Source organism: Xiphophorus couchianus, chromosome 12, assembly GCF_001444195.1.
Source record: "Xiphophorus couchianus chromosome 12, X_couchianus-1.0, whole genome shotgun sequence".
Classification (NCBI taxonomy): Eukaryota; Metazoa; Chordata; class Actinopteri; order Cyprinodontiformes; family Poeciliidae; genus Xiphophorus; species Xiphophorus couchianus.
Window position 1 is genome coordinate 1,218,587 of NC_040239.1, and position 23,459 is coordinate 1,242,045.

Below are 23,459 nucleotides of genomic sequence, written 5' to 3' on the forward strand. Positions count from 1 at the left end.
GTGACCAAGCCGACAGCGTAAAAAGAACAGGCTGTGATTCGCGGGAAAAAGAAAAAAATGGCGGCTGAGAGAGTTTGAAGTTCAGTGCCGCGAAACAGAGACAGGAGAACCAGACGGAGACTGAGGACAGAGCGGACCCAGAGACTCTCTGAGCCGGTACCGAACCCCTGACTGTCTCACGGCCACCGGACCCTGAGCGTCTCGCAGACGACCGGGAGGAGGACAGACCGTGACCGCTTCAGTAGAGGTGAGACCGGGCCAGGTTCTGCTGGCTGACACCGGTCCGGCTCGGTCCGACCCAGTTTGTTTGTCAGAACAGCTCAGTGTCAGATGTCTGAATGTAGGAACCATGATAAGAACTGGGTCCGGAGCTGAACCAGAGAGGAAGACGGCAGCTACTGGCAGTAACGGGTTAGAGATAGGTTACCGGGGTTAGGTTACCGGGGTTACCGGGGTTAGGTTACCGGGGTTACTACCGCAGTTATTAATAGAGTTATTACCGGAGTTATTAGACATAACTCGAATAGCAGCTCAGGGTGTGCTGCTTTCTGTGGTTAACAAGTTAGTTAACGGTTTATCATCAGAGGATGTACTGCGCATGCTCCGACCTGTCAGAAACCCCCTGAGAGTCCAGGAATGAATCACAGCCGCAGACTGAGCAACTGTCTGTTTCTTCATCTGTCTGTCGGTCGCTTAGGGAGCTGACTGAATCCTTCAGCAGCCTGGAGACTCAGATGTCTCACCTGTCTGTCTGCAGGATGTTTGAGGATCTGACCGAATCCTTCTGCAGTCTGGAGCCTCAGGTGTGTCCAGGGGGCGGGGCTTGCCACAGCACCGGGGTCCTGGAGGACGATGAGGGGGCGGAGCCTCACCTGAGCGAGGGTCAGTTTGTTCTCTGCCGTTGGTCGGATGGTCTCTACTACGTGGGGAAGATCCAGAGGGTGAGTTAATCTGCAAACCGTCAGCGCTCTGCTCTGATTGGCCTGGAGCTCTAAGTGTGATGCTCTGATTGGTGGACAGGTGAGCCCTCAAAGGCAGAGCTGCTTCGTCACATTTGAGGACAACTCCAAGTTCTGGGTCCTTTGGAAGGACATACAACACGGTGAGGGGATCCTAGGGTCAAAGGTCATGTCTTCATTCATCAGTCGGGTCCAGAACCGGTCTGGAACCGTCTGACTGAAAGCTGTGCCTCATGTTGTTCCATGTTTTGGTCAGAGGGGGCGCTGTTTGTCTCATTCAGCTACTAAAATCTGTCCAGTCACGTTGCAGCTGGAATCCCAGGGGAGGAGCCTCGCTGCTCGGTGTGCCAGGGGGCGGAGCCTAACGCGGGCAGCCAATCGGAGCCGAACAATGGCATCCTGATCTGTGGAAAGTGTGGCATTGGTGAGTCTGCTGTAGTTGTCCTGGTAGCTAGGTGAGACTGCAGTGAGCATGTGGGCCTATAGAGGGCAGCAGCCTTATGACATCAGCTGCTCTGTTTCAGGTTTCCACCAGCTGTGCCACGTTCCTCCAGTAGAGGGCAGCGCCACCGAGCTCAGTCCCTGGTTCTGCAGGCGCTGTGTCTTCGCTCTGGCTGTCCGGGTACCAGCTGTCCTCTGTCCACTGTGGCACTGTCTCTCTCCCCTCTCTCTAATGCCACCCTCTCCCTCTCTCTCAGAAGGGGGGCGCCCTGAGGAAGGGTCCGATAGCCAAGGCACTGTGGGCGATGAAGCAGGTCCTGCCGTACGATCTGGCAGCGCTGAACTGGGACTCTCAGCATCGGACCAATCAGCAGCATTGTTACTGCTACTGCGGCGGACCTGGAGAGTAAGGCGACCAATCAGAGAGCTCTCTGCAGGTTCTGGCTGTTACCTGGATACTGATGATGCTGTGTCTGCAGGTGGTACCTGAAGATGCTGCAGTGCTTCAGGTGTCAGCAGTGGTTCCATGAGGCCTGCACCCAGAGCCTGCAGGACGCCATGATGTTCGGGGACAGGTGGGTCCTAGTGTGGCCCTGAGGGCACCTGGATAGAGCGGCTCATTTCCTCACAGCCAGGCAACCTCTAACCCTATCAGCTTTTGACCATTTACCAGTAAGCAGCTAACTGCCAAAAATCCAGTCATGTTCACATCTTCAACATCCGGAAACAACAGTACGGACAGACACACAGTCTGCTACTTCCCCAGGAATCCATGGTCTTTCCAGCTGCATTGGCTCCGTTGAGGTCAGAATGGGCCCTATCAGGGCCAGAGGGCTCTGCTTTGATCAGTTGCTCAGAGAAAATTTCATCCATTACATTCAGAAATCAGCTGACCAGATCCTTGATTTACAGTCCAGAAGATTAACCAGACAGGACAGAGAGCAGAGCAGGGCAGAGAGGGAGGGAGGAGAGATGGAAAACATGGCCGCCTTCACCCAGAGCAGGAAGAGGAAAAAATATATAAAAACACATCATAAGAGGCACAAAGACCCCTTGTGATGAATACAATCAATGGAAACAGTGTTCCCTCGCCCAGACGTGGGTCACCGGGGCCCCACTCTGGAGCCAGGTCTGGAAGTGGGGCACCTTGGTGAGCGCCTGGTGGCCGGGCTTTATCCCATGGAGCCCGAAGAGGAGACATGTGTCCTGCTTCCCTTGGGCTCACCCCCTGTGGGAGGGGCAAAAGGGGTGCAGTGTGGAATGGGTGGTGGCCAAGGCCGGGGGCCCTGGCGGTCCGATCCTCGGTTGCAGAAACTGGCTCTTGGGACGTGGAATGTCACCTCTCTGGTGGGGAAGGAGCCGGAGCTCCCTTGTTCTGCTGGGGGACATCAACGCTCACGTGGGCAACGACAGTGAGACCTGGAGGGTCCTGGTTGGGAGGAACGGCCCCCCGATCTGAACTCAAGCGGTGTTCTGTTGTTGGACTTCTGTGCTCGTCATGAATTGTCCATAACGAACACCATGTTCAGGCATAAGGGTGTCCATATGTGCACTTGGCACCAGGACACCCTAGGCCGCAGTTCGATAATCGACTTTGTCGTCATCTCATCTGATATGCGGCCGTATGTCTTGCACACTCGGGTGAAGAGAGGTGCGGAGCTGTCCACTGACCACTACCTGGTGGTGAGTTGGCTCTGATGGTGGGGGAGGAAGCCGGTCAGACCTGGCGGCCCAAAGGGAGTGGATGAAATTCGCCCGGAGTTCCTTAAGGCTATGGATGTTATATGGAGTAGGTTATCTTTTCCATTTGATATAAGTCCATTACTTTTTGAACCCATAAGTCATAGGAAGGTGGCTCCAACTGCATCCACCTGATTGTAATGCATTCAGGGCTGCTGTAAAAAGGACATTTAACAGATATACTTTGGCTCGTCCTTGCAAACCATCTGGTATAATACCAAGTAACGCAACTGTAACATCCTTTGGTATAACTTCCGGGAAGATTTGGTTTATAGCCCTGTACACCTCATCCCAAAAGTTTTGAAGTTTGGGGCACGACCAAAAAATGTGTGTATGATTGGGGACCGCTGAGCCACAGTTTCTCCAACACAAGCTTGGTACTTTAGGATCCATCTTGGAAACTACATCTGGGGTCCTGAAATGTCTGCTAATAATTTTCCATTTTTATTTCTGCCACATATTTGAGTTTGTGACTCGATGTGCCTCAGTCCAAACTTCCTCCCATGTTTCGTCAGAAATTATTCTGGCCTCTCTGCCTCCCATCTTTGTTTTGTCCAAGTGGTTCGTTAAGATTAATTGACAGGAACACTCAGTATAACTTTGCTATCAAATTTTTATCTTTTTGTAAAGGATTTAGCAAGTTCCTTATTGGTGTGTGATTTAGTACTCTTTCCTTGTATGCAGACAAAAAAGAAATCACTTTTCTGGAGATGAAAATTCCTACATAACTCTTCAAATGACATAAAGGCTGTTCCTGTCGATCAACTGATGAAGAAATGGAGGCCCCTGTTCAGCCCATTTAGAAAACTTTTTGTCTAAGAAATTGGGTGTGAAGGATTTAATATGTCTTAATAATATGCTTGTTAATATTGATAAACCTCTTGGTAGCTTGAAAGAAATTCGCACTTTGTTCCAAATGTTAAGTGTGGTTTTAGTCCACAATGGCAGATCCTTTACTAGGATATCTAAAAATGGCAATACTTTTAATGGTACTGAGCACTTTGCTTGCTCAATGCTCAGCCATCTTGTTTGAGAATCTGTTGGATCCATGAAATTAGAGGCTTTAACTGAGCTGCCCAGCAATAGGATTTCAAAACGGGAAGATTGAGGCCGTCTTACTTCTTTGTAGTGTTTTGTATTTTATGCGAGGGCGCTTGCTTTGCCATATGAATTTTGATATAATTTTATCCAATTCAACAAACATGGACTTTGGTTTGATAACTGGTAACATCTGGAATAAATACAATAATCTGGGTAACAGATTCATACGAATGGTCTCAATGCGACCTAGGAGGGACAAAGGCAATGCTGACCATCGCTCTAGGTCATTTTTAATTATATCCAGTGTTTTGCTGTAATTGGCATGATACAAATCATTTAATGAGAGAGGAATATTGATGCCTAGGTATTTAATGCCCTCCCTTGGCCACCTGAAGCCGCTCTGTTGTTTAACCCCCAGTGGAATATTGTTATTGACATCCATTGCCTCAGTCTTATCAACATTTATTTTATAACCAGAAAAATGTCCATAAACAGAAATCATTTCCCTCAGACGTGGTATTGATGATGTAGGATCAGACAGATACAGAAGTACATCATCTGCGTAAAGAGATATTTTATGTTCCTCTGTGCCAATCAAAATCCCTTTAATTTCATTATTGTCCCTAATAAGCTGAGCTAATGGCTCCATACTAATTGCAAACAAAAGAGGTGACAAAGGACAGTCCTGTCTGCATCCGCGCTCCAGTTTGAAACTTGCTGACCTGAAACCATTAACTCTTACAGCCGCTTGTGGGGATGAATATAATGTATGTATCCAATCTATAAACTTGGGCCCAAATTTAAATCTCTTTAATGTTTGAGTATGGTATTTCCATGACACGCGATCAAAAGCCTTTTGGGCATCTAAAGATATTACAGCTGTCATAGCTTTCTTTTCTTTTTGGTGAGACATAATATTCAATAAACGACGCAGATTATTTCCATAGTGCCTCCCGACAATGAATTCGGTTTGATCTGGATGTATGATTTGATTTATTATGACATTTAATCGTCTCGCCAGAATACCAGTTAGAATGCGTACATCCCCATTAAGCATCGATAATGGTCTATATGACCCACAGTCAGTGGGATCCTTACCTTCTTTATGCAAAACAACTATTGTGGCATCAGACCAGGATGGCGCCATTGTTTTAGTTTCTAAAGAAAAGTGGTATGCTTCCAATAAAAGTGGAGTAACGATGTCTATGAAACATTTATAGAATTCATTTATGAAACCATCAGGACCAGGACTCTTTTTATTTTTAAGGGATGAGATAACGTTTTTAATTTCTTCTTCTTGAATTGGCTTATCTAATTGTTTAGCTACAATATCGGATAATTCAGAAATATTTATATTTTGTAAGTAGTCTGCTATCTTACTCTCATCACTGCAAGTGTCAGTGTCTCGGTATAAAACCTTGTAAAATTCTGCAAATATGGGGCGTGCTGTGGTGGCGCAGGGGGTTAGCACGCCCCACGTTTGGAGGCCTTAGTCCTCGACGCGGGCGTCGCGGGTTCGACTCCCGGTCCCGACGACCTTTGCCGCATGTCTTCCCCCCTCTCCTCACCCTCCTTCCTGTCTGCCTACTGTCAAAAAAATACGTGCCACTAGCGCCGCAAAAAAACTCTTCGGAGAAAAAAAAAAAAAATAGTGTCAAAAAAAAAAAAATTCTGCAAATGTTTAACCAATATCTTTTGGTTGTAAGATGGATTTATTGCCTGATTTCAGGTTATGAACTACATTTGAGGACTGTTGTTATTTAAGTCGGAAGGCCAAAAGTCTGCTCGCTCTATTTCCATTTTCATAATACTGTTGCTTGGCAAAACAAAGGTTACCTTCTATCTTTTCTGAAAGTAAATCTTGGAGCTCTCTGCGTGATGTATTCAAATCATCCAGAATCCTGGACGCTCTAGTCTTTTTATGTTGAAGATCCAGTTCCCGAATTCTATCTTCTAAATATTTCTGTTTGGCTGCCTTTTGTCTTTTTTTTGCTGTCGTGTAGGAGATGATGCTACCTCTTAAATAGGCCTTTGCACAGTCCCATAACATGATAGGAGATGTTTCAGGGGTATTGTTTATGTCCAAATAATTTTTGAGGTCTGATTTAACAAAAGCAACAAATTCCTTGTCATTAAGAAGGGAGGCATTAAGTCTCCATTGCTTAAATGATGGTGTCAATCCTATATTCCACTGGAGAGTAACAGGTGCATGGTCAGAGACTGTGATGGGCAATATTGTGATATCCTCAATTCTGCGTAGCTCGGCCTTGGCAGTAAAAACATAATCTATTCGTGAGTAAGATGCATGTCAGTTGGAGTAAAATGTCTCCTTTGGGAATTTGGATCGCCAGACGTCCACTAATCCAGCTTCCACAGACACATTTTTAAGCATTTTACCCATCTTAGATATAGGGGTTCGAGAGGCTGGGTGCCTATCTATATTTGACATTACACAATTAAAATCCCCCCCCATAATCAATAGACCAGAGCTATATTCTGCAATCATATTGAAAACTGACTTAATAAACCCTGGTACATCTTCATTAGGGCCATATACATTTCTAAAGGACACTGCTGTTCAATCATTTATCCCTTCTATAAAAATCTGCCCTCCCTGTCCTTATGTACTAACGTTTCAGTGAAGTTAATTTGCCTATTAATATAGCAATGCCCCTTTTCCTACTTGTTAAGGTTTGTGTACTCAGAACTAATTTAAAAAATATATGTGGTAATGTTAAGTTGTGTCGGAGGCAGAGACGGCTAGCTGAGTAAAATGGAAGCTGAACACTAAGATGATGTAATAAAATAAAAATAGTAATGCTGTGCTGTACAATATTGTCAAAACTACGATTCAAATGCGCCATTTTTTAGATGTAATAAGATCCTTGGGGAACAAAAGGATCAGAATGCAGAAAACACAACAAGTGTGCATTGCTAACATAATGCATGGTAGTGGCTTTTAGGCCCTAGCCACTTAAAAAGCAGCAGCAACTACAACCCAAAGAGAATTGGATGTGTAGAAAAACTACAAAAAGGAGAACGGTGTGGAAGTTCAGGCTCCTGCAGGTGACAATAAGTATGGCTACTGTAACCACAACGTAACATCTACTAGTAACATTAATGCAATACTGCGTGAAGAAGATTTAATTATGACTTCGTAATGTAACAAGGTTAGAAGTGACAGTGTTAGGCACCTATCAATGAAACGCACCACTTTAGAAAAGGGACATTGCCGAACATAATCACAGTTAGCATTTGAGCAACTTAAGACACAATATTTCAGAGTTGAGATCTACTGATCCTAGTTGCACCATATTAGCATTTACAGCTTCGCTTACATTTCAGTTCCAGTTGTTGCAGCGGAATGGTCTTCCTGATGTAGTCCATGGCCTTCACAGGGGGATTCTGCAATGGACATCCAGGGCAGTTCACTTGGATTGGCAGGCCGAGGTGATGTGAAGCAGCCGGGATGAGGATCAGTGCCTCCGAAACCAAGGCCATGGTCTAGAGCCAGAAAATGATAGAGTGAATTCTCCAGGTTGGGGAAAACGTCCTACCCTAAGTGGAGGAGTTTAAGTGTTTTGGGATTTTGGTCACAAATGAGGGCAAAAATGGAGCGGGAGATGGACAGGCGGATTGGTGCCGTGTCTGCAGTGAAGCGGGAGCTGCACCAGTCTATCATGGTGAGGAGAGAGCTGAGTCAAAAAGCAAAGCTCTCAATTTACCGGTTGATCTATGTTCCTACCCAAAGCTCATGATCACGAGCTCTGGGTCATGACCAAAAGAACGAGGTCACGGATACAAAATGAGTTTTCTCCGTTGGGCTCTCCCTTAGAGAGAGAAGCTCAGTCATCTGGGAGGGACTCGGAGTAGAGCTGCTGCTCCTTCATGTCGAGAGGAGCCAGTAGAGGTGGCTCGGGCATCTGCCACCTCTACCTCCAGGACACCCTGGAGGTACGATGTTCCTCTGCTGGGAACGCCTTGGGATTCCCCTGAAGGGGCTGAGAGAGGAAAGTCTGGGCCTCTACTGAGGCTGCTGACCCTGCGACCCGACCCCGGATAAGAGGAAGAAGTTGCATGGATAAAAAACACATTAACATGAATCCAACATGGCCGCCTTCACCCAGAGCGGTTCTAATCCAGGTTCTACCTACACCTCTGCGTCCAGTGGTTCCATTGGTTCTGATGGTTCTGCTTGTTCTCCAGGTTCTATCTGTTCCTGTGCGCCGTGTGTAACAGAGGAAGTGAGTACGTGCGCCGCCTGTCTCTGCGCTGGGTGGACGTCGTCCACTTGGCGCTCTACAACCTGTCCATCAGCAGCAAGAAGAAATACTTTGAGCTGGACGAGATTCTGGCCTTCGTCTCTGCTAACTGGGACCATCTGCAGCTGGGAAAGGTAACGGAACCGCTCCACCTGGTTCCGACCCAGACGGACCGTCCCTGACTCCTCCTGTCTCTGTGTCCTCAGCTGTCCAACAGTCCTCCAGCAGAAAGGGGGCAGCACCTGCTGGACGCCCTCAACAAATACAAGAGCAAGTAAGCAGCCGGGTCCGAGTGCACCCGTGTCCAGAACCGGGTCACCTCCAGTTTTGGGCCTGGTTCTGGGCACGTGTCCTCTGGTGGGTTGGACTCTGAGACGTGTGGACGTTTGTCTCCAGGTTTCTGTGTGGGAAGGAGATGAAGAAGAGGAAATGCATCTTCTGCCTGAGGACCCGCGTCCCCCCCAGCCCCTCCTCCAAGCTGTTTCCTGAGCGCGCTCAGAGCGACGCTGGGCGGGGCTCCAAGAAGCCCGCCGCCAGGTGAGTTCTGCTGTCCCCAGGTTTCCCCCAGGTCCAGACGGTTCTGCAGGAATCCGAGGATGCCCGGATGCATCTGGGTCGGGTCCTGAGGACCAAAACCCGGCTGGTTTCTTGTTGTTGGTTCTGAAAGCAGCCTGTCTGCTGGACGGAACCAGCAGGGTTCTGATGGGTTCTGTGTTGGCTCCAGTGTTCTGGCTGAGAGGAAGAAGAAGAAGTCCAAGTGGTTGCTTGAGGACGCCATTCCCACCGTAAGCCTCTTCTTCTTCTGTGGTTTTTAGGTCGGGTCAGACCTGGTCCGCTCCGGTCCGGTCCAACCTCACCTGTATGTCATTGCAGAGCGAGCTGAGCTGCAGCTGGACCTCCAAGATGGCCACCATCTTTGACTTCTCACTGGATGAGCTGCGGAGTCGCCAGAGGTGAGCTGCGGCAGGTCAAAGGTCAGATCTTCCTCTGTGGCGCTCACCCTCTTCCTCCTCAGCAGCTCCCGGAGCTTCAGTGTCGACCGGGACTCCGGATCTGGATCCGGATCCGGCTCCTCCCGCTGCAGGTAACCCTCTCGCCTGCGGCCGGTTACCGGGGCAACAGCCGGGCTAACACCTGGGCTGACCTGACATCTCTCTGCAGGAGCAGAGTGGGCAGCAGGAAGAGGAAGTTGCCTAGCAACAGCTACAGCCAGTGGGCCAATCGCAGCGAGGTGTGGGATGAGCCGTCTGATGACCCCGCCCACTTGGCCTCTGAGCCTTCCTGCTTCCTGTCTGACTCCGCCCACATCACCTCCGACTCCTCCATCCTTCACTCCTCCATCTCCTCGTACTTTGGCGCAGCAGGCCGGCTGACCAACGGCGAGCGGTACCAGGTTCTGGCCCGCCGGGTCACACGTCAAGGGACGGTCCAGTACCTGCTGGAGTGGGAGGGGTCAACACCTTATTAGGAGGCCCAGGTGTGGGAGGAGCTCTGACCTGATTGGTCCTCTCCTGTCCAGGGGACGAGTCAGAGCCGACCTGTGACCTTTACAGGCAGTATTTAGCCCACCAGGTGTTCTAGTCAACCAAAGACTCTAGTTCCTCCTTCTGACTCTAGGTGGAGCTCTCCTCCACAGCTTCTTATCTGTTAAACAGAGTTGTATCTACAACGCCCCCTAGCTGTTAAACAGAAGCACCTGGGTTGCATGTTTACAAGCCCCGCCCCTTTGCTGTTACTGAAGTCTGATTGGTCCGAGTCTCTCTGTGTTGCACTGTGGGCCAATCAGAATCTATGCAAACACCCAGCTGATCATCAGCAACAGTTAGCTCCAAGCTAACGCTGCCCATTGATGTGAATGAGGAATGCTAGCAAAATCTGAGATGTTAAACTGTCACTCTGTCACTTTAATGCTGCCATGGTAACCACGCCCCGCTCCTATTGGCCTGGTGGACGGCTGTTTTGATCATGTGACGGTTCAACCATTCACAATAAAGTTATCTGACCTTTGACCTGTTGCTGTGTCTGTGTGGGTTTATGTGAAGAGTTCTGGTTCTGGTTCTGGTTCTGGTCCTGGTCCTGGTTCTGGTTTTGGGTCAGGCAGTGAGAGTGTAGCAGGTGATTATCTGAATCCAATTAAGGTGTTAAAAATCACGTGAAGAAAAGCAGCAGCTCACTGTCAACGACGTGGGTTCTACTGAGGGACGGGTTCTACTGAGGGACGGGTTCTACTGAGGGACGGGTTCTGTCTACCTGTTGGACTAATTTCTCACTAAGAAGACAAACTGGAGCTTCAACCTGCCGGTATGTTTAATGAATGAATACTTTATTAACCCCACAGGCGACTTTAGATGGTGACTGACTGGTTGTCTGGTGACTGACTGGTTGTCTGGTGACTGACTGGTCCATTTTCCTGCCTCAGTGTAAACAGTCTGGTCACCAGTCCGTGGTGTTGATATCTGAAACTCAGCAGTGGACGGACAGACAGGAGGACGTTTCAGAACGTCCGGTCTGCCCTCTGGACATCCTGTCTAGGTCTCCCTGCTTCTTTGTCTTTATGTGTGTGTCCTGCAGCTCGTCCACCTGAGCGGACGGATGGAGCAGCTGGTCCAGCACCTGTCCAGGTGTCAACACCTGGGCTGGATGAAGGTGATTGGTGAGTCTGGACCTTCCAGATCTTTGAGGCGGGTTGGTTTGGCCCTTCAGTGCTGCCGTAGTGTTGCCACAGAGATGAGGAGACTTCATGCTTAGTTCCTCAACGCGCAGCTGGAAACGTTCCAGTTCAGATTCTGGTGGAGCGTTGGGACGGTTTCCTCATTAGAGTGTGTGTGTGTGTGTGTGTGTGTGTGTGTGTGTGTTAACATTGTCCAAGGATGATGATGTCATAATGTTTCAGAGCTGAAGAGCGCCTCCATTCATTGGCTGTCCTGTGGGCAGAAGGCGGAGCCTGATGTTTGGACCAGGATGTTCTGCATCCTGTCGGACTCTCAGCTGCTGATGTTGGACGACCTGGAGGTCACACACACACACCTACACACACATCTACACACACACCTACACAGGTGTTTCAGGATCAGGTGGTCCTGAAGGGCAGCTTTGCTCTGATCTTAAAGTCCAACTGAAACCGGAACCAGACAGAACCGGACCAGCTTGACGTCTGATTGGTCTGTTCAAACATGCCAGGATGGATTTTAGTGGCCGGTTCCACGGCTGGAGGCGGGGCATCAATCGGGTCACATGACTATTTCTGTTGTTCAGGTGCATCCGCTGCTGCTGGCAGAGAGGGCGGAGACCTGCACCATCTGGTTGCTAAGATACACTCTGCACGTGGCCTCAGTGGCTCCTGGCCCCGCCCACAAAGGTAAGCAAAACCAATCAGAAGAAGGCGGTCAGAACCACTTTTCTAAGACTAACGGACTCCATCCAGCCATCCATTTTCTGGCCACCCTTGTCCCTAATGGGGTCGGGAGGGTTGCTGGTGCCCATCTCCAGCTACGTTCCGGGCGAGAGGCGGGGTACACCCTGGACAGGTCGCCAGTCTGTCGCAGGGCAGACTAACGGACTACTGGGGCAATTAGGGTGAAAATGCGACTTAAATCATTGAACTCCCATTAGTTTCTATGACAGGCTAAATTACCGTTAATGTTGTTAATTTTTTACAGTGTAACTTCAGCAGCGGTTCTGATCCGTGTTCTGGCTTTGTGTCAGGAACTGTCTGCTAGGAACCAGAGTGAGAGATCTTAAAGGCCATCCTGCAGCATCTGCTCTCTGCCACCAGGTGGCAGTGAGTGCCATTCTGACATTCATCCTGGTTCTGGTTCTGGTTCTCTGTACGAAGTCACTGAGACATCAGATCAATAGTTTAATGATTTAAAGCAAACTCGTCCTGTGCTCTGCTGTTGTCAGGGAGATGCCAGTTGCCATGACAACAGCTGTGGGACAGCTGAGGACTACAAACCCTCCCATGATGCTCTCTGTTGCAGATGCTGTGGACAGGAGAGCGCGCAGACCGAGCACGTCCAGTGGCTCCACAATGGACATGCCCACCACCAGAGTCACGGTGAGCACGCTCAGGGGCAGGCTGCGGTTTCCATGGTAACAGGAGGTGAGCTGTTGGCTCCAGGTGAGCAGACTGTCTCCCCCTGCAGGTGACCCTGATCAGAACCATAATATGATCATGATCAGGTCCGGTTGTTGATCCAGAACATCTCTGAACCGACACTCTTCTTCTTTTCCTTCTTGTTGTTATTGTTCTTCTTCAGGGGTTTCTGTCACGCAGACTGAAGCAGTCTCTGCGCCGCACTCGATCCCAACCCAAACTGTCACGTCACTGCAGCACCGGGACCGACCCGATGAGTACCACTGACACCAGGTAACCTCTGGGTTACTGGAACTACACTGACTGGAGGTGGAAACCTCGACATCACTGAGCCAGGGGTACTTTCTACTGCCCCACCCCCACTGAGCCAGTACAAGAGAGCTGCTAGTGACCATAATAGCAACCTGGCGTATCACATCAGCAGGGGTTGCCCCCTGTATGGGGGCAGCCTGGGGGCAGGGGCAGCCTGCCATACAGGGGGCAACTTAGGGTGGTTATAGCTGTGCAGTGTGAGGGGTAATTCAGTCAGTGAACTCTGACCCGGATCAAATCCAGTCATGTTCATATTATCAACATCCTGAAGCAGCAGCATGGACACAGTCTGTCACTTGACCAGGAATCCATGTTGTTCCAGCAGAATGAGTCCATCTGGGCCACAGGGTTCTGCTTGGACCAATTGTTCTGTTGGTTCTGTTTGTTATGTTGGTTCTGATGGTTCTGATGGTTCTGTTGGTTTTGATGGTTCTGATGGTTCTGTTGGTTTTAGACTTAGACTGACTTAGACTGACTTTATTATCATTTTCATGCACAGGGTGAATACAGAACGAAATTTTGTTGCATTCGGCTCAGGACAATGTTTTGAGCTTCCAATGTTGTGAGGTTACTCCAGAATAAAATACAGTATAAAATATGAATATAAATCTAAATATAAAATATAAAGTGCAGGACTGACAGTAAAATAGAAGTTATTTAGCTCTGTACATGTGCAAGGTATAAAGTGGAGACCAGATTTTAAGTGCAGTCCAGTTAAGAGTTCAACAGTCTGATGGCAAGTGGGAAAAAGCTGTTTCGGAACCTGGTGGACCTGCACCGGATGCTGCAGAACCTCTTTCCAGAGGGCAGCAGGGAGAACAGTCCATGGTGGGGGTGTGAGGGGTCACTGATGATGTTTCGGCCTCGGGACACGCAGCGCTGGGATGAAGTGTCCTGAATGGAGGGAAGGGGGGCCCCGATGATCCTCTCTGCTGTCCGCACCACTCTCCTCACGTTCTTCCAGTCGGAGGCGCTGCAGCCTCCACACCACACAGAGAGGCAGCTGGTCAGAATGCTCTCTATGGTGCTTCTGTAGAACGTCTTGAGGATGGGCGGGGGCAGGTGTGCTCTTCTCATCCTCCGCAGGAAATACAAACGTTTCTGTGCCCTCTTGACCAGAGAAGTGGTGTTCACAGTCCAGGTGAGGTCGTTAGTGATGTGCACCCCCAGGAATTTGGTGCTGCTGACCACCTCCACAGCCGAGCTGTTGGTGAGAGCAACATGATGTTTTGATGGTTCTGATGGTCCTGATGGTTCTGTTGGTTTTGTCGGTTCTGATGGCTCTGATGGTTCTGTCGGTTCTGATGGTTCTGATGGTCCTGATGGTTCTGTTGGTTCTGTCGGTTCTGATGGTTCTGTTGGTTTTGATGGTTCTGTTGGTTTTGTCGGTTCTGTCGGTCATGATGGTTCTGTCGGTTCTGATGGTTTTGTCGGTTCTGTTGGTTTTGTTGGTTCTGATGGTTTTGTTGGTTCTGATGGTTCTGTCGGTTCTGATGGTTCTGTTGGTTCTGATGGTTCTGTCGGTTCTGTCGGTTCTGATGGTTCTGATGGTTCTGTTGGTTCTGATTGTTCTGAAGGTTCTGTCGGTTCTGATGGTTCTGATGGTTCTGTTGGTTCTGATGGTTCTGTCGGTTCTGAAGGTTCTGTCGGTTCTGTCGGTTCTGTCGGTCATGATGGTTCTGATGGTTCTGATGGTTTTGTCGGTTCTGTCGGTTCTGATGGTTCTGTCGGTTTTGTCGGTTCTGATGGTTCTGATGGTTCTGTTGGTTCTGATGGTTCTGTTGGTTCTGATGGTTCTGTTGGTTCTGATGGTTCTGATGGTTCAGGAACCGAACAGATCTTCCTCCTCTGCTTCCTGTCTTCGGGGGGGGTAGAAGAGGGGCTGTTAAGGGGGGCTGGTGGGGGGAGGGGGAAGTAGGGCAGCTTCACTGCAGGGGAGGGGCAACTGCTGCTGGGGGAGGGGGCGAGTCAGAGACAGGGAGACATAGGGAGAGAGAGAGAGGGAGCGGTGATGCTGTGAAGCTTCATCAGCAGACGGACGGACGGATCGGCGGCTCCTCCATCTTCCTCCTCCTTCCTCCTCTTCCTCCTGCTGCTGTTTGCTGCTGAAGGAGATCATGGCTGCATAACCCTCCCTCCTCTTCGCCCTCCTCCTCTTTCTCAGGATGCTCGGTGAGTCTCGTCCGCCGTCTTTGTCCTCTGACAGATGAAGCTGCTGGGAGACGCTGCGTCTTCAGGGACGGTGCTTCTGCTCTGACTGTTATTCAGGCTGCTCTGTTAGCATGCGGCTAACCCACTGTTAGCTGGCTTAGCTAAACATCACACACACAAACACACCCATGCAGGCTCTGTGGCTGCTGCAGCCAGCTGGCAGGACAGCACCTGGTTCTGGTTCTGGTTCATGACAGATCTGGATCAGCTCTGACTTAACGACTACAACCGTTGGGTCCACTTTGGAGTCGACCCGTCTTTTCTGGTGTCTATGTGATGCTGGGAACAGGGCTGAGTTGTTGCTAGGCAACACACACCTGTAACCTGTGACAATAAGGTGCGAGTGATGTCAGCATCACCCAGAACCTCAGCAGAGGAAGGTTCTGCTCTTTCTTCAGCCCGGTCCAACAGAACCAGAGCAACAGAACCCCCAACTGACAGAGAGTGAGATGTTTGGTGGTTCTGTGCACCAGAACCAATCCGTCTCAGGTTTTACTGAAAACACTGCAGGAACTCTGGATTGACTCTGAGAACCAACAGAACCATCAGAACCATTAGAACCAACAGAACCATTTCAGTTTTAGAGTCACGTTTTTACTAAGTCTGTAGTTTGAACATACTTCAGTTTCCTAACGCCTTGTCCCTCGTGGGGTCGGGAGGAGCTGCTGCCTCTCCAGCAAACGTTTTGGGCGAGAGGCGGGGTCACCTGGACGGGTCGCCAGTGTGTCGCAGGGCTGAACATACTCTATGGTGAATATTTTGTTGCTGACTGTAACATTTATATTCATTTAAAATAACTGAAATCGCCCTTTAGCTAGCTGCTGAATCAGGAACCTCCATCAGAGACCAACTTCAGCTCCCTGTAATCCAGGATATTTCAGTTTGGCGTCACGTTGGATTACAGTAAAATCTGTCAAAAGAACACGTCGATGCATCTGATGCATGTAGCTTACAGATGTTGTATGACAACCATTTTCCTTCATAAAGTTTCTTTAGAGAAGAACGTACGAGTCACGTGTGACCAGCCTAGGCATGCTAGTTGTTAGCCTAACAGTACCAGCTAGCACTAGTGCTGATTTCTCAGTTGCTGGCGCCGGCCTCTTAATTAGATCAGTAGCTTCAGATTAGACGTAGCCTCTTGTGACCAGGATGTAGCTGTTGGAAGATGCGCAGCAGTCTGCCACTACAGGGTCCACGCTGCCAGCAGGGGGCGCCACAGCAGAGAGCTGCCCTCTAACCTGCTGTGTGATTTTCAGGTGTGTGATGCAGAGGCTGCGTTGTGGTAGCCAGGAGTCGTTGCTAAGCACCGGCTGCGTGTCATCGCTGGAGCTCAGAATGGACCAATCGGTGATCATCAAACCCGTCCACTCGTCCCTGCTGGGACAAGACTATTGCTTTGAGGTGATGCCCGCCGCTAGCACTGTGGTACTGCTGCCGTACCCACACAGGGCGCTACTGCATATTTACTACTACTGCCAGTCCTGCTGGCCCACCCTGGTGACCCTCTCTCTGTCTCCTAGGTAACGACCTCTACCGGCACCAAGTGCTTCTCGTGCCGCTCAGCGGCAGAGCGAGACAAGTGGATGGAGAACCTGCGGCGGGCCGTCCACCCCAACAAGGACAACAGCCGGCGGGTGGAGAACGTCCTGACGGTGTGGGTGATCGAGGCCAAAGACCTGCCCGCCAAGAAACGGTAAGGTTCTGGTCCAGCAGGATGCTCTCAGTCCGGCCGGCTCTACAGCACGGTGTCGTCCTGCAGGTACTTCTGCGAACTCTGTCTGGACGACAACCTGTACGCTCGGACCTCCTGCAAGCTGAAGACGGACAACATCTTCTGGGGGGAGCGCTTCGACTTCAGCAGCCTGCCGTCCGTCTCGTCCATCACGCTGCACCTCTACAAAGACACGGACCGCAAGAGGAAGAAGGACAAGAGCAGCTATGTGGGCCTGGTCAACATCCCTGCCGCCATGGTGACCGGCCGGCAGCTGGTGGAGAAGTGGTACTCTGTGAGCACGCCCAGTACGCTCCGAGGTACGTAGACCGCCGCCAGTTCTGGACTGTAGTTCTGGTCAACATCTGGAATCAGCTTCATCTGGACAAAAAGGAATAAAGACTCTTGATTCACCTGTCTGAAGGAAACAGATGGATAAGTGTCAAGTTAGTTAGTCAGGTTAGTCGGGTTAATGCAGACTGGAGTGGGGTTAACATGGACCAGAGTAGGGTTAGCGTTTACTGGAGTTATGTTGAAGCGGACCGGAGTTTTGTTAGCGCGGATCGGAGTCGGGTTAAAGCGGACTGAACTGGGCTTGTGTGAACTGACCCGGTTCTGGGCTCAGCTGATGGGAGGACTCGCTCTGTTTTAATAGTTTTAGTGAGAATCAGTAAATGATGTTTCCTCCTTCTATCCTCATGTGACATTGTCCTGATCTCCAGCTGGAACATCTGGATGATGGTCAGATCTGCTGATTCCAGATGTTCAGTAACCTCCTTCCTCCCCAACCTCAGCCAAGTCGTCGGTTCCGACGGTCCGGGTCAAGGCCCGGTATCAGAGCATCGTCATCCTGCCGATGGAGCAGTACAAGGAGTTTGCGGAGTACATTAGCGCCAACTACCTGCTGCTCTGCTCCACCCTGGAGGCCTCCATCAGCCTGAGGGCCAAGGAGGAGCTGGCTGCTGCTCTGGTCCACATCCTGCACAGCACGGGCAAGGCCAAGGTAGCTCCGCCCACTCCGCGTAGCCCCACCCCTATTCACCACACCCCGCCCACCTCCACCTTTCCTTCTTGCCTTCAGGACTTCCTGACAGACCTGATGATGTCGGAGGTCGACCGTTGCCGTGACAACGATCAGCTGATCTTCAGAGAGAACACGCTGGCCACTAAAAGCATCGAGGAATACCTGAAGCTGATTGGCCAGAAGTACCTGCAGGACGCCCTAGGTACGCGCTCCCAGAGAGCCGCCGAGCTTCCTCAGGTGAGCTCGTCTAAACGCCGGCTCTGTTTGTGTGTCCAGGTGAGTTCATCAAAGCTCTCTATGAGTCTGACGAGAACTGCGAGGTGGACCCGTCGCGCTGCGCGACCTCTGACCTCGCCGAGCATCAGGCCAACCTGAGGATGTGCTGCGAGCTCGCCTTCTGCAAGATCCTGGACTCCTACAGGTGAGCACCACACAGGTAAGTGCGGTGTTCAGTGTTCAGTGTGTTTCACTGTTGCTCCGCCCACTCAGGGTCTTCCCACGGGAGCTGAAGGAGGTGTTTGCCTCATGGCGTCAGGAGTGCAGTAACCGGGGGCGACCGGATATCAGCGAGCGCCTCATCAGCGCCTCGCTGTTCCTCCGCTTCCTGTGCCCCGCCGTGATGTCGCCCTCGCTGTTTGACCTCACGCAGGAGTACCCCGACGAGCGCACCGCCAGAACCCTGACCCTGATCGCCAAGGTCATCCAGAACCTGGCCAACTTCAGCAAGTACGTCCGGGCTCTTATTTTGAAGGAACTGCTTTCCTGGGTTCAGATCTGGGAAGAGTTAGCATGTTTCTCTCTGGGCAGCCAGTGAGCGGTCACATGGAGGTCTCCAGGCCCCGCCCCTCCAAGGAGGCTCCTGCTGTTTAATGTTGCGGTGTTTCCACCTGCCGATGTGACGGTCTCACCTGTTGCTGCAGGTTCGGCACCAAGGAGGAGTACATGCTGTTCATGAACGACTTTGTGGAGCGCCAGTGGAGCAGCATGCAGCGCTTCCTGCAGGAGATCTCCAACCCCGACGGGCTGAACCACACTGCCGGCTTTGACGGCTACATCGACCTCGGCCGAGAGCTGAGCAGCTTACACACTCTGCTGACCGAGCTCGACCAGGTAACACCTGCCTGCCAGGTAAGAAAGATGGCTCATCAGGCAGCTAGCTAGATGTAGCCCCTGGTAGCGCAGCAGGTAGCCGGGTTCTGAACTTGTGCTGTCTCTGCTCCCCCCCAGTCGAGTCTGTCCAAGCTCGGCCCGCTCCCTCGGATCCTCAGAGACGTGTCGGCGGCTCTGGTCCACCCTGGAGGCGTGGTTGGACCTGGGGGCGTGTCTGTGTCATCTCCAGACCCTCAGCGGGTGGTGTCCCCGCCTCCTATGTCCCCACCGCCCCTGTCCCCTCCACTGTCTCCTCCTCTGGCAGCCTGCAATCCTTCTGTTGGCCTGCAGGGCGGCGTGGGATTAGAGGGAGGGTTAGTCTGTTCTCTGCATGCAAGAGCAACATGAGACACGACTGAGTTTAATCTTTAACTCTGAATTTAATTTTTAAATCTGGATTTAATCTTTAACTCTGGATTTTGCTCTGAAGTCCAACCTCAGTAACGTCCACTTCCTGTCTCCATGTCCAGCTGCGTGGACTTCACCAGACTTCCGTCTCCAACTCCTGAGAACAAAGATTTGTTTTTCGTCACCAAAGGATCTAGCCTACAGCCTGCATCAGGTGACCTTTGACCTTTCCTCCTCTTTGATCCAGAACGGCGTTGTCAGACCGTCCTCATGATGTCACTTCCTGCAGGTATGCGAGGCTCTCCGGCTCCGAGCTCGTCCTATTCAGAGCCCAACGAGAACGAGGCGTGCTACGACCTGGCCAATGGCGGCCGAAGGGAGGGGCCGGAGCTGACCAATGAGAGCCGCAGCCTGTCTCTGGTGGACCTGCAGGACTCCTCCCCCAGCGACGCCCCGGACGACACCCAGTGGCAACGGCGGACGGGGCTCCTCCCCCTTTCTTTCCAGAACCCCGTCTATCACATGACAACCCCGTCGCCCCGGCAACCGCAGCAGACAGACGCGACACCCTCTGATGGCTCGGCGGGCTCCCAGGGAAACTGCGAGGAGCGTGGCGCCATGGCGACCAAGCCGGCCTTCCTCACCCAGATGTCGGTGGGCGTGGGAGGGGAGAGGGGGGAGAGGATGTCGGCCATGTCGAGCAGCAGCAGCGGCGAGGAATACTCCCGCCGCGCGCTGTCTCTCACCGACACACTCTCAGGTACGAGTCCACGCCGTCACACAGGCCACCGCAAAGTTCAGGGGTCGTCTTGTGACCTTTGCCCCACCCACAGGTAGCTCGGCCCCCCCTCGGCAGAACTCAGGCCCTCAGAGACGCATCGATCAGCCTCCGCCGCCGTCCTCGGCACCGCCAGGACCGCCGCGAGGCCGCACGCCTCCCAGCATGCTCAGCGGGGGAGGCTCCGCCTACCCTCCACGCCCCGCCTCCGGCAGTATGATGTCATCAAGCCCCGATTGGCCCAACAGCGGCCAGTCACGTCTCAGACAGATGTCGTCATCGTCCAAAGGAGACAGCCCGGAGAAGCAGCGGCCCGCTGCCAAGGTAACGCACCTGGGAATGTGGGTTCTGTTGGTTCTGCTGCTGGTTCTGTTGGTGGTTCTGTTGGATCCAGCCAGAACCAGGAGAAGCAGAGATCCTCAGTCCAGCGTCACCCGGTATAACAGAACCGGGTCGTGTAGAACAGGATGGAGCCGGGCCGGTTTGGGTCAATCAGAACCTTCTGGGTCTTTGGTTTCGTCATTTCTACACTTCCTGAAAGGAGTTTGCTTCGGTCCTGGCTCCTCCCAGAGGTCCGACTGAGCAGAACCTCCAGGAGGCACGAGGAGGGCCCAAACCGATCAGAACCAATCAGTTTGGGCCTCAAACTGGGCAGGTGTTAGAAAGATGAAATCTGAAAATGTCCACTCTACTGTCTTCATCTCATGGCCTTTGAGGCGTGAATGACCTGTTGACCCCTGACCCGGCTCTCCTCGTTGGGTCGACCCGGTCACCAGAACTTCATGCTGGGAAACATCCGGGTTGTTCAGAAGTTCTGGAAATGATTCAGTTTCCACTGGCAGGCAGATTGCCATGGTAACCACATCATTCAATGAGGTTGCTATGGTAAAATGTGAGCAGGTTGTGATGCCATGGCAACCAGCCTGACCGTTCAGAACCAGAACCGGGTCCGTCCGTGTGTCCAGGCTCCGTCTCCCTGCGCGTTGGACCGGACCGCCGCCTGGCTGCTCAACATGAACTCTGCGTCGTCCTACGGCGAGGTGGAGGACGATCGTCATGACGACGCTACGGTGGAGAAGGTAAAGCCGGTTCCGCTGTTGCTCGCGCGAGTAGGTTCTGCCGGTTCTGACCCGGTTTGTGTTCAGTACCAGCAGGAGATCGCACTGCTGCAGGAGAAGCTGCGGGTGGCGGCGCTGCGCCAGGAGGAGTGCGAGGCCCGTCTGGTGGTCCAGGACCAGCAGAACCAGCGGATGCTGCAGGAGTACCAGGTAAGGGGCTCACCTGGTCAGGTCCAGGTCCAGGTGAGCCATGTGAGCAGGTCACAGCTGTGTCACATGACTCGACTGGACCAATGTGATTGTGTTCCAGGCCCGGCTGGAGGACACAGAGAGCCGACTGAGGAGGCTGCAGGACGACAAGGACCTCCAGATGAACAGCATCATCAGCAGGTACGCTCACCTGGCTGCTCACCTGGCTGCTCACCTGGCTGCTCACCTATCTCACCTGTCTCACCTGCGCAGGTTGATGGCAGTAGAAGAGGAGCTGAAGAAGGATCACTCTGACATGCAGGCTGTGGTGGACCAGAAGCAGAAGGTCATCGAGGCTCAGGTAAACCCACCTGACCTTTCACCTGGTTCTCTCATTCTATCAACCTGTAACGATTACAGGTGAGGCCTTACCTGGCTCCCCCGACCAAACGTCACTGATAACACAAAGTCTGTCAGACGATAAAGAACTCAGAGCAACCGGGTCGCCCCGGTCACTCCTGCCGCCATGAGGCAAACACCTCCTTCAGCTCCCGTGGGAAGACCCTGAGTGGGCGGAGCAACAGTGAAACACACTGAACACCGCACCTACCTGTGTGGGGTCCAGGATCTTGCAGACGGCGAGCTCGCAGCACATCCTCAGGTTGGCCTGCCGGTTCTGAGGATCCGACCTGAAGACCAACACGGTCAGTCTTCCTGCAGCCTCTCTGGATGTTGGAACCCAGGTTTCATGGTTTAAATGCAGCCAGAAGGATTTCTGTTACTGGAGCTGTGATGTCATCCTCCAGAGCTGTGATGTCATCCTCCAACAGTCAGCGTCTCCTCTTCGACCTTTGCCCTCTGGCATGCGGGGCTGAACGGGGCCTGGAACATTTGTTTTCTGCATCCTGTCAGATTAAGGAGCTCCTGATGTCACTTCCTGTTTGTTCCTGTAATTCTTCCAGCCCAGTTCCCAGCATGGCCACCAGGGGCAGCGTTTTCTCTGTATGACTGAAGAGAGTTTGTTTTCTTTAATCTGGCAAAGGTCAACGTCCTGGACTCAAATGGCGGACGGAGGCCTACCTGGGTCACTCCACCTGGGCGGCCGCCGCCCAATGAGACGCTGTTAGCTTCATACCTTTTACCTGTTGAAGCTGCAGGGACAGGCTGACCAGGAAGCAGCTGCCATACACCTGTCTTATCTGTCCCACCTGTCTCTGTCTCCCAGGAGAAGCGGATCGCCAGCCTAGACGCTGCCAACACCCGCCTGATGGCGGCGCTGACCCAGCTAAAGGAACGCTACGGCGTGACCTCACAGAGGAACGGCCTGTCTCCTAGCAACACGTCGTCTCTGCAGATCACGGAGAACGGCGAGTTCCGTAACTCTGGCAACTGCTGAGAAACTGAGCTGTGATTGGCTGACACTGCAGGGAAGGGGGGGCTTAAAAATAGACTCATTGAAATTAACCAATGGGATGGAACAGAGACGCCCATCAAATGTCAGCTTCTGCACCATGGAAATGACCTCTGACCTGATCCTACCCTTGTTGCTAGGTTACCCTCACTTCTTTTCGTTTTGCATGTTCCTCTTTGATGAAGTCTGACTTCATTTCCTGTTTACGTTTAGATCTTCCCAACAGAACCAGAACCTCAAATATACCCAGCTTTACTGGTCAAACTGGACCCCCTGGTTCTGGTTGGCCTAAACCTGCCGGTCCTCCTGATTCTGCAGACGTACTTAAAGGCACAGCTGACCTTTAACCTGGAGTCAGAGCCGCTTCGTTAGCTTAGCCTAGCTTAGCACAAAGAGCAGCAGTGGGTGGAAAGTGTTAGCCTAGCCTAGCTCCAAACCCTGCAGTGATTGTTTTGGCCTCTTTGGGCTTCCATAGCTTTGAGTATTTAATTCCCGTCGACCCGGTCCAGATTTAGACGCTAGTTTGTGTTGTTTCAGAGAATTTTAATGTAAACCACAGATTTTATTGTAAACAGTAAAAACTTTAACTTGTGATGATGATGATGATTTGTGCACCCCCCCCCCCCCCCACTGTGGCTTCTGTCTGTTCTGTATCTATGAGCCTCTGTTTGTTATTTATCTACAGTGTTTATAAGGAGCTACAATAAAACCAGAAACCAGCCTGTTGGA

The 23,459-nt window shown here is 51.6% G+C and overlaps 2 protein-coding genes across 6 annotated transcripts; both read left to right on the top strand.

Annotated features, from left to right (window-relative positions):
* The first annotated feature begins 51 nt into the window (after positions 1-51).
* On the top strand, positions 52-10,454 carry phf19 (PHD finger protein 19). Of its 3 annotated transcripts, none has more exons than XM_028034192.1 (14): positions 52-247; positions 758-941; positions 1,021-1,102; positions 1,270-1,383; positions 1,484-1,581; positions 1,661-1,806; positions 1,880-1,975; positions 8,388-8,577; positions 8,650-8,717; positions 8,840-8,980; positions 9,168-9,228; positions 9,317-9,396; positions 9,459-9,527; positions 9,605-10,454. In XM_028034192.1, exons 2-14 carry the CDS (start codon positions 759-761, stop codon positions 9,909-9,911), a joined length of 1,635 nt encoding a protein of 544 aa, XP_027889993.1. In that variant the 5' UTR covers positions 52-247; position 758; the 3' UTR covers positions 9,912-10,454. The 3 variants fall into 3 exon arrangements, with proteins under 3 accessions (XP_027889993.1, XP_027889991.1, XP_027889992.1); XM_028034190.1 differs by having other exon boundaries at positions 53-247; positions 1,658-1,806; XM_028034191.1 differs by having other exon boundaries at positions 53-247; positions 1,658-1,806; positions 9,462-9,527.
* Positions 10,455-11,554: 1,100 nt separating this feature from the next.
* Positions 11,555-23,450, top strand: LOC114154758 (disabled homolog 2-interacting protein-like). Of its 3 annotated transcripts, none has more exons than XM_028034128.1 (20): positions 11,555-11,801; positions 12,424-12,500; positions 12,703-12,812; positions 16,319-16,463; positions 16,583-16,755; positions 16,822-17,093; positions 17,568-17,776; positions 17,855-17,999; positions 18,074-18,218; positions 18,287-18,523; positions 18,718-18,925; positions 19,025-19,260; positions 19,417-19,508; positions 19,584-20,054; positions 20,128-20,396; positions 21,038-21,151; positions 21,218-21,340; positions 21,441-21,520; positions 21,593-21,680; positions 22,545-23,450. In XM_028034128.1, exons 1-20 carry the CDS (start codon positions 11,678-11,680, stop codon positions 22,713-22,715), a joined length of 3,489 nt encoding a protein of 1,162 aa, XP_027889929.1. In that variant the 5' UTR covers positions 11,555-11,677; the 3' UTR covers positions 22,716-23,450. The 3 variants fall into 3 exon arrangements, with proteins under 3 accessions (XP_027889929.1, XP_027889930.1, XP_027889931.1); XM_028034129.1 differs by having other exon boundaries at positions 11,557-11,801; positions 18,718-18,907; XM_028034130.1 differs by lacking the exons at positions 11,555-11,801; positions 12,424-12,500; positions 12,703-12,812 and adding an exon at positions 14,820-15,023.
* Positions 23,451-23,459: the final 9 nt, after the last annotated feature.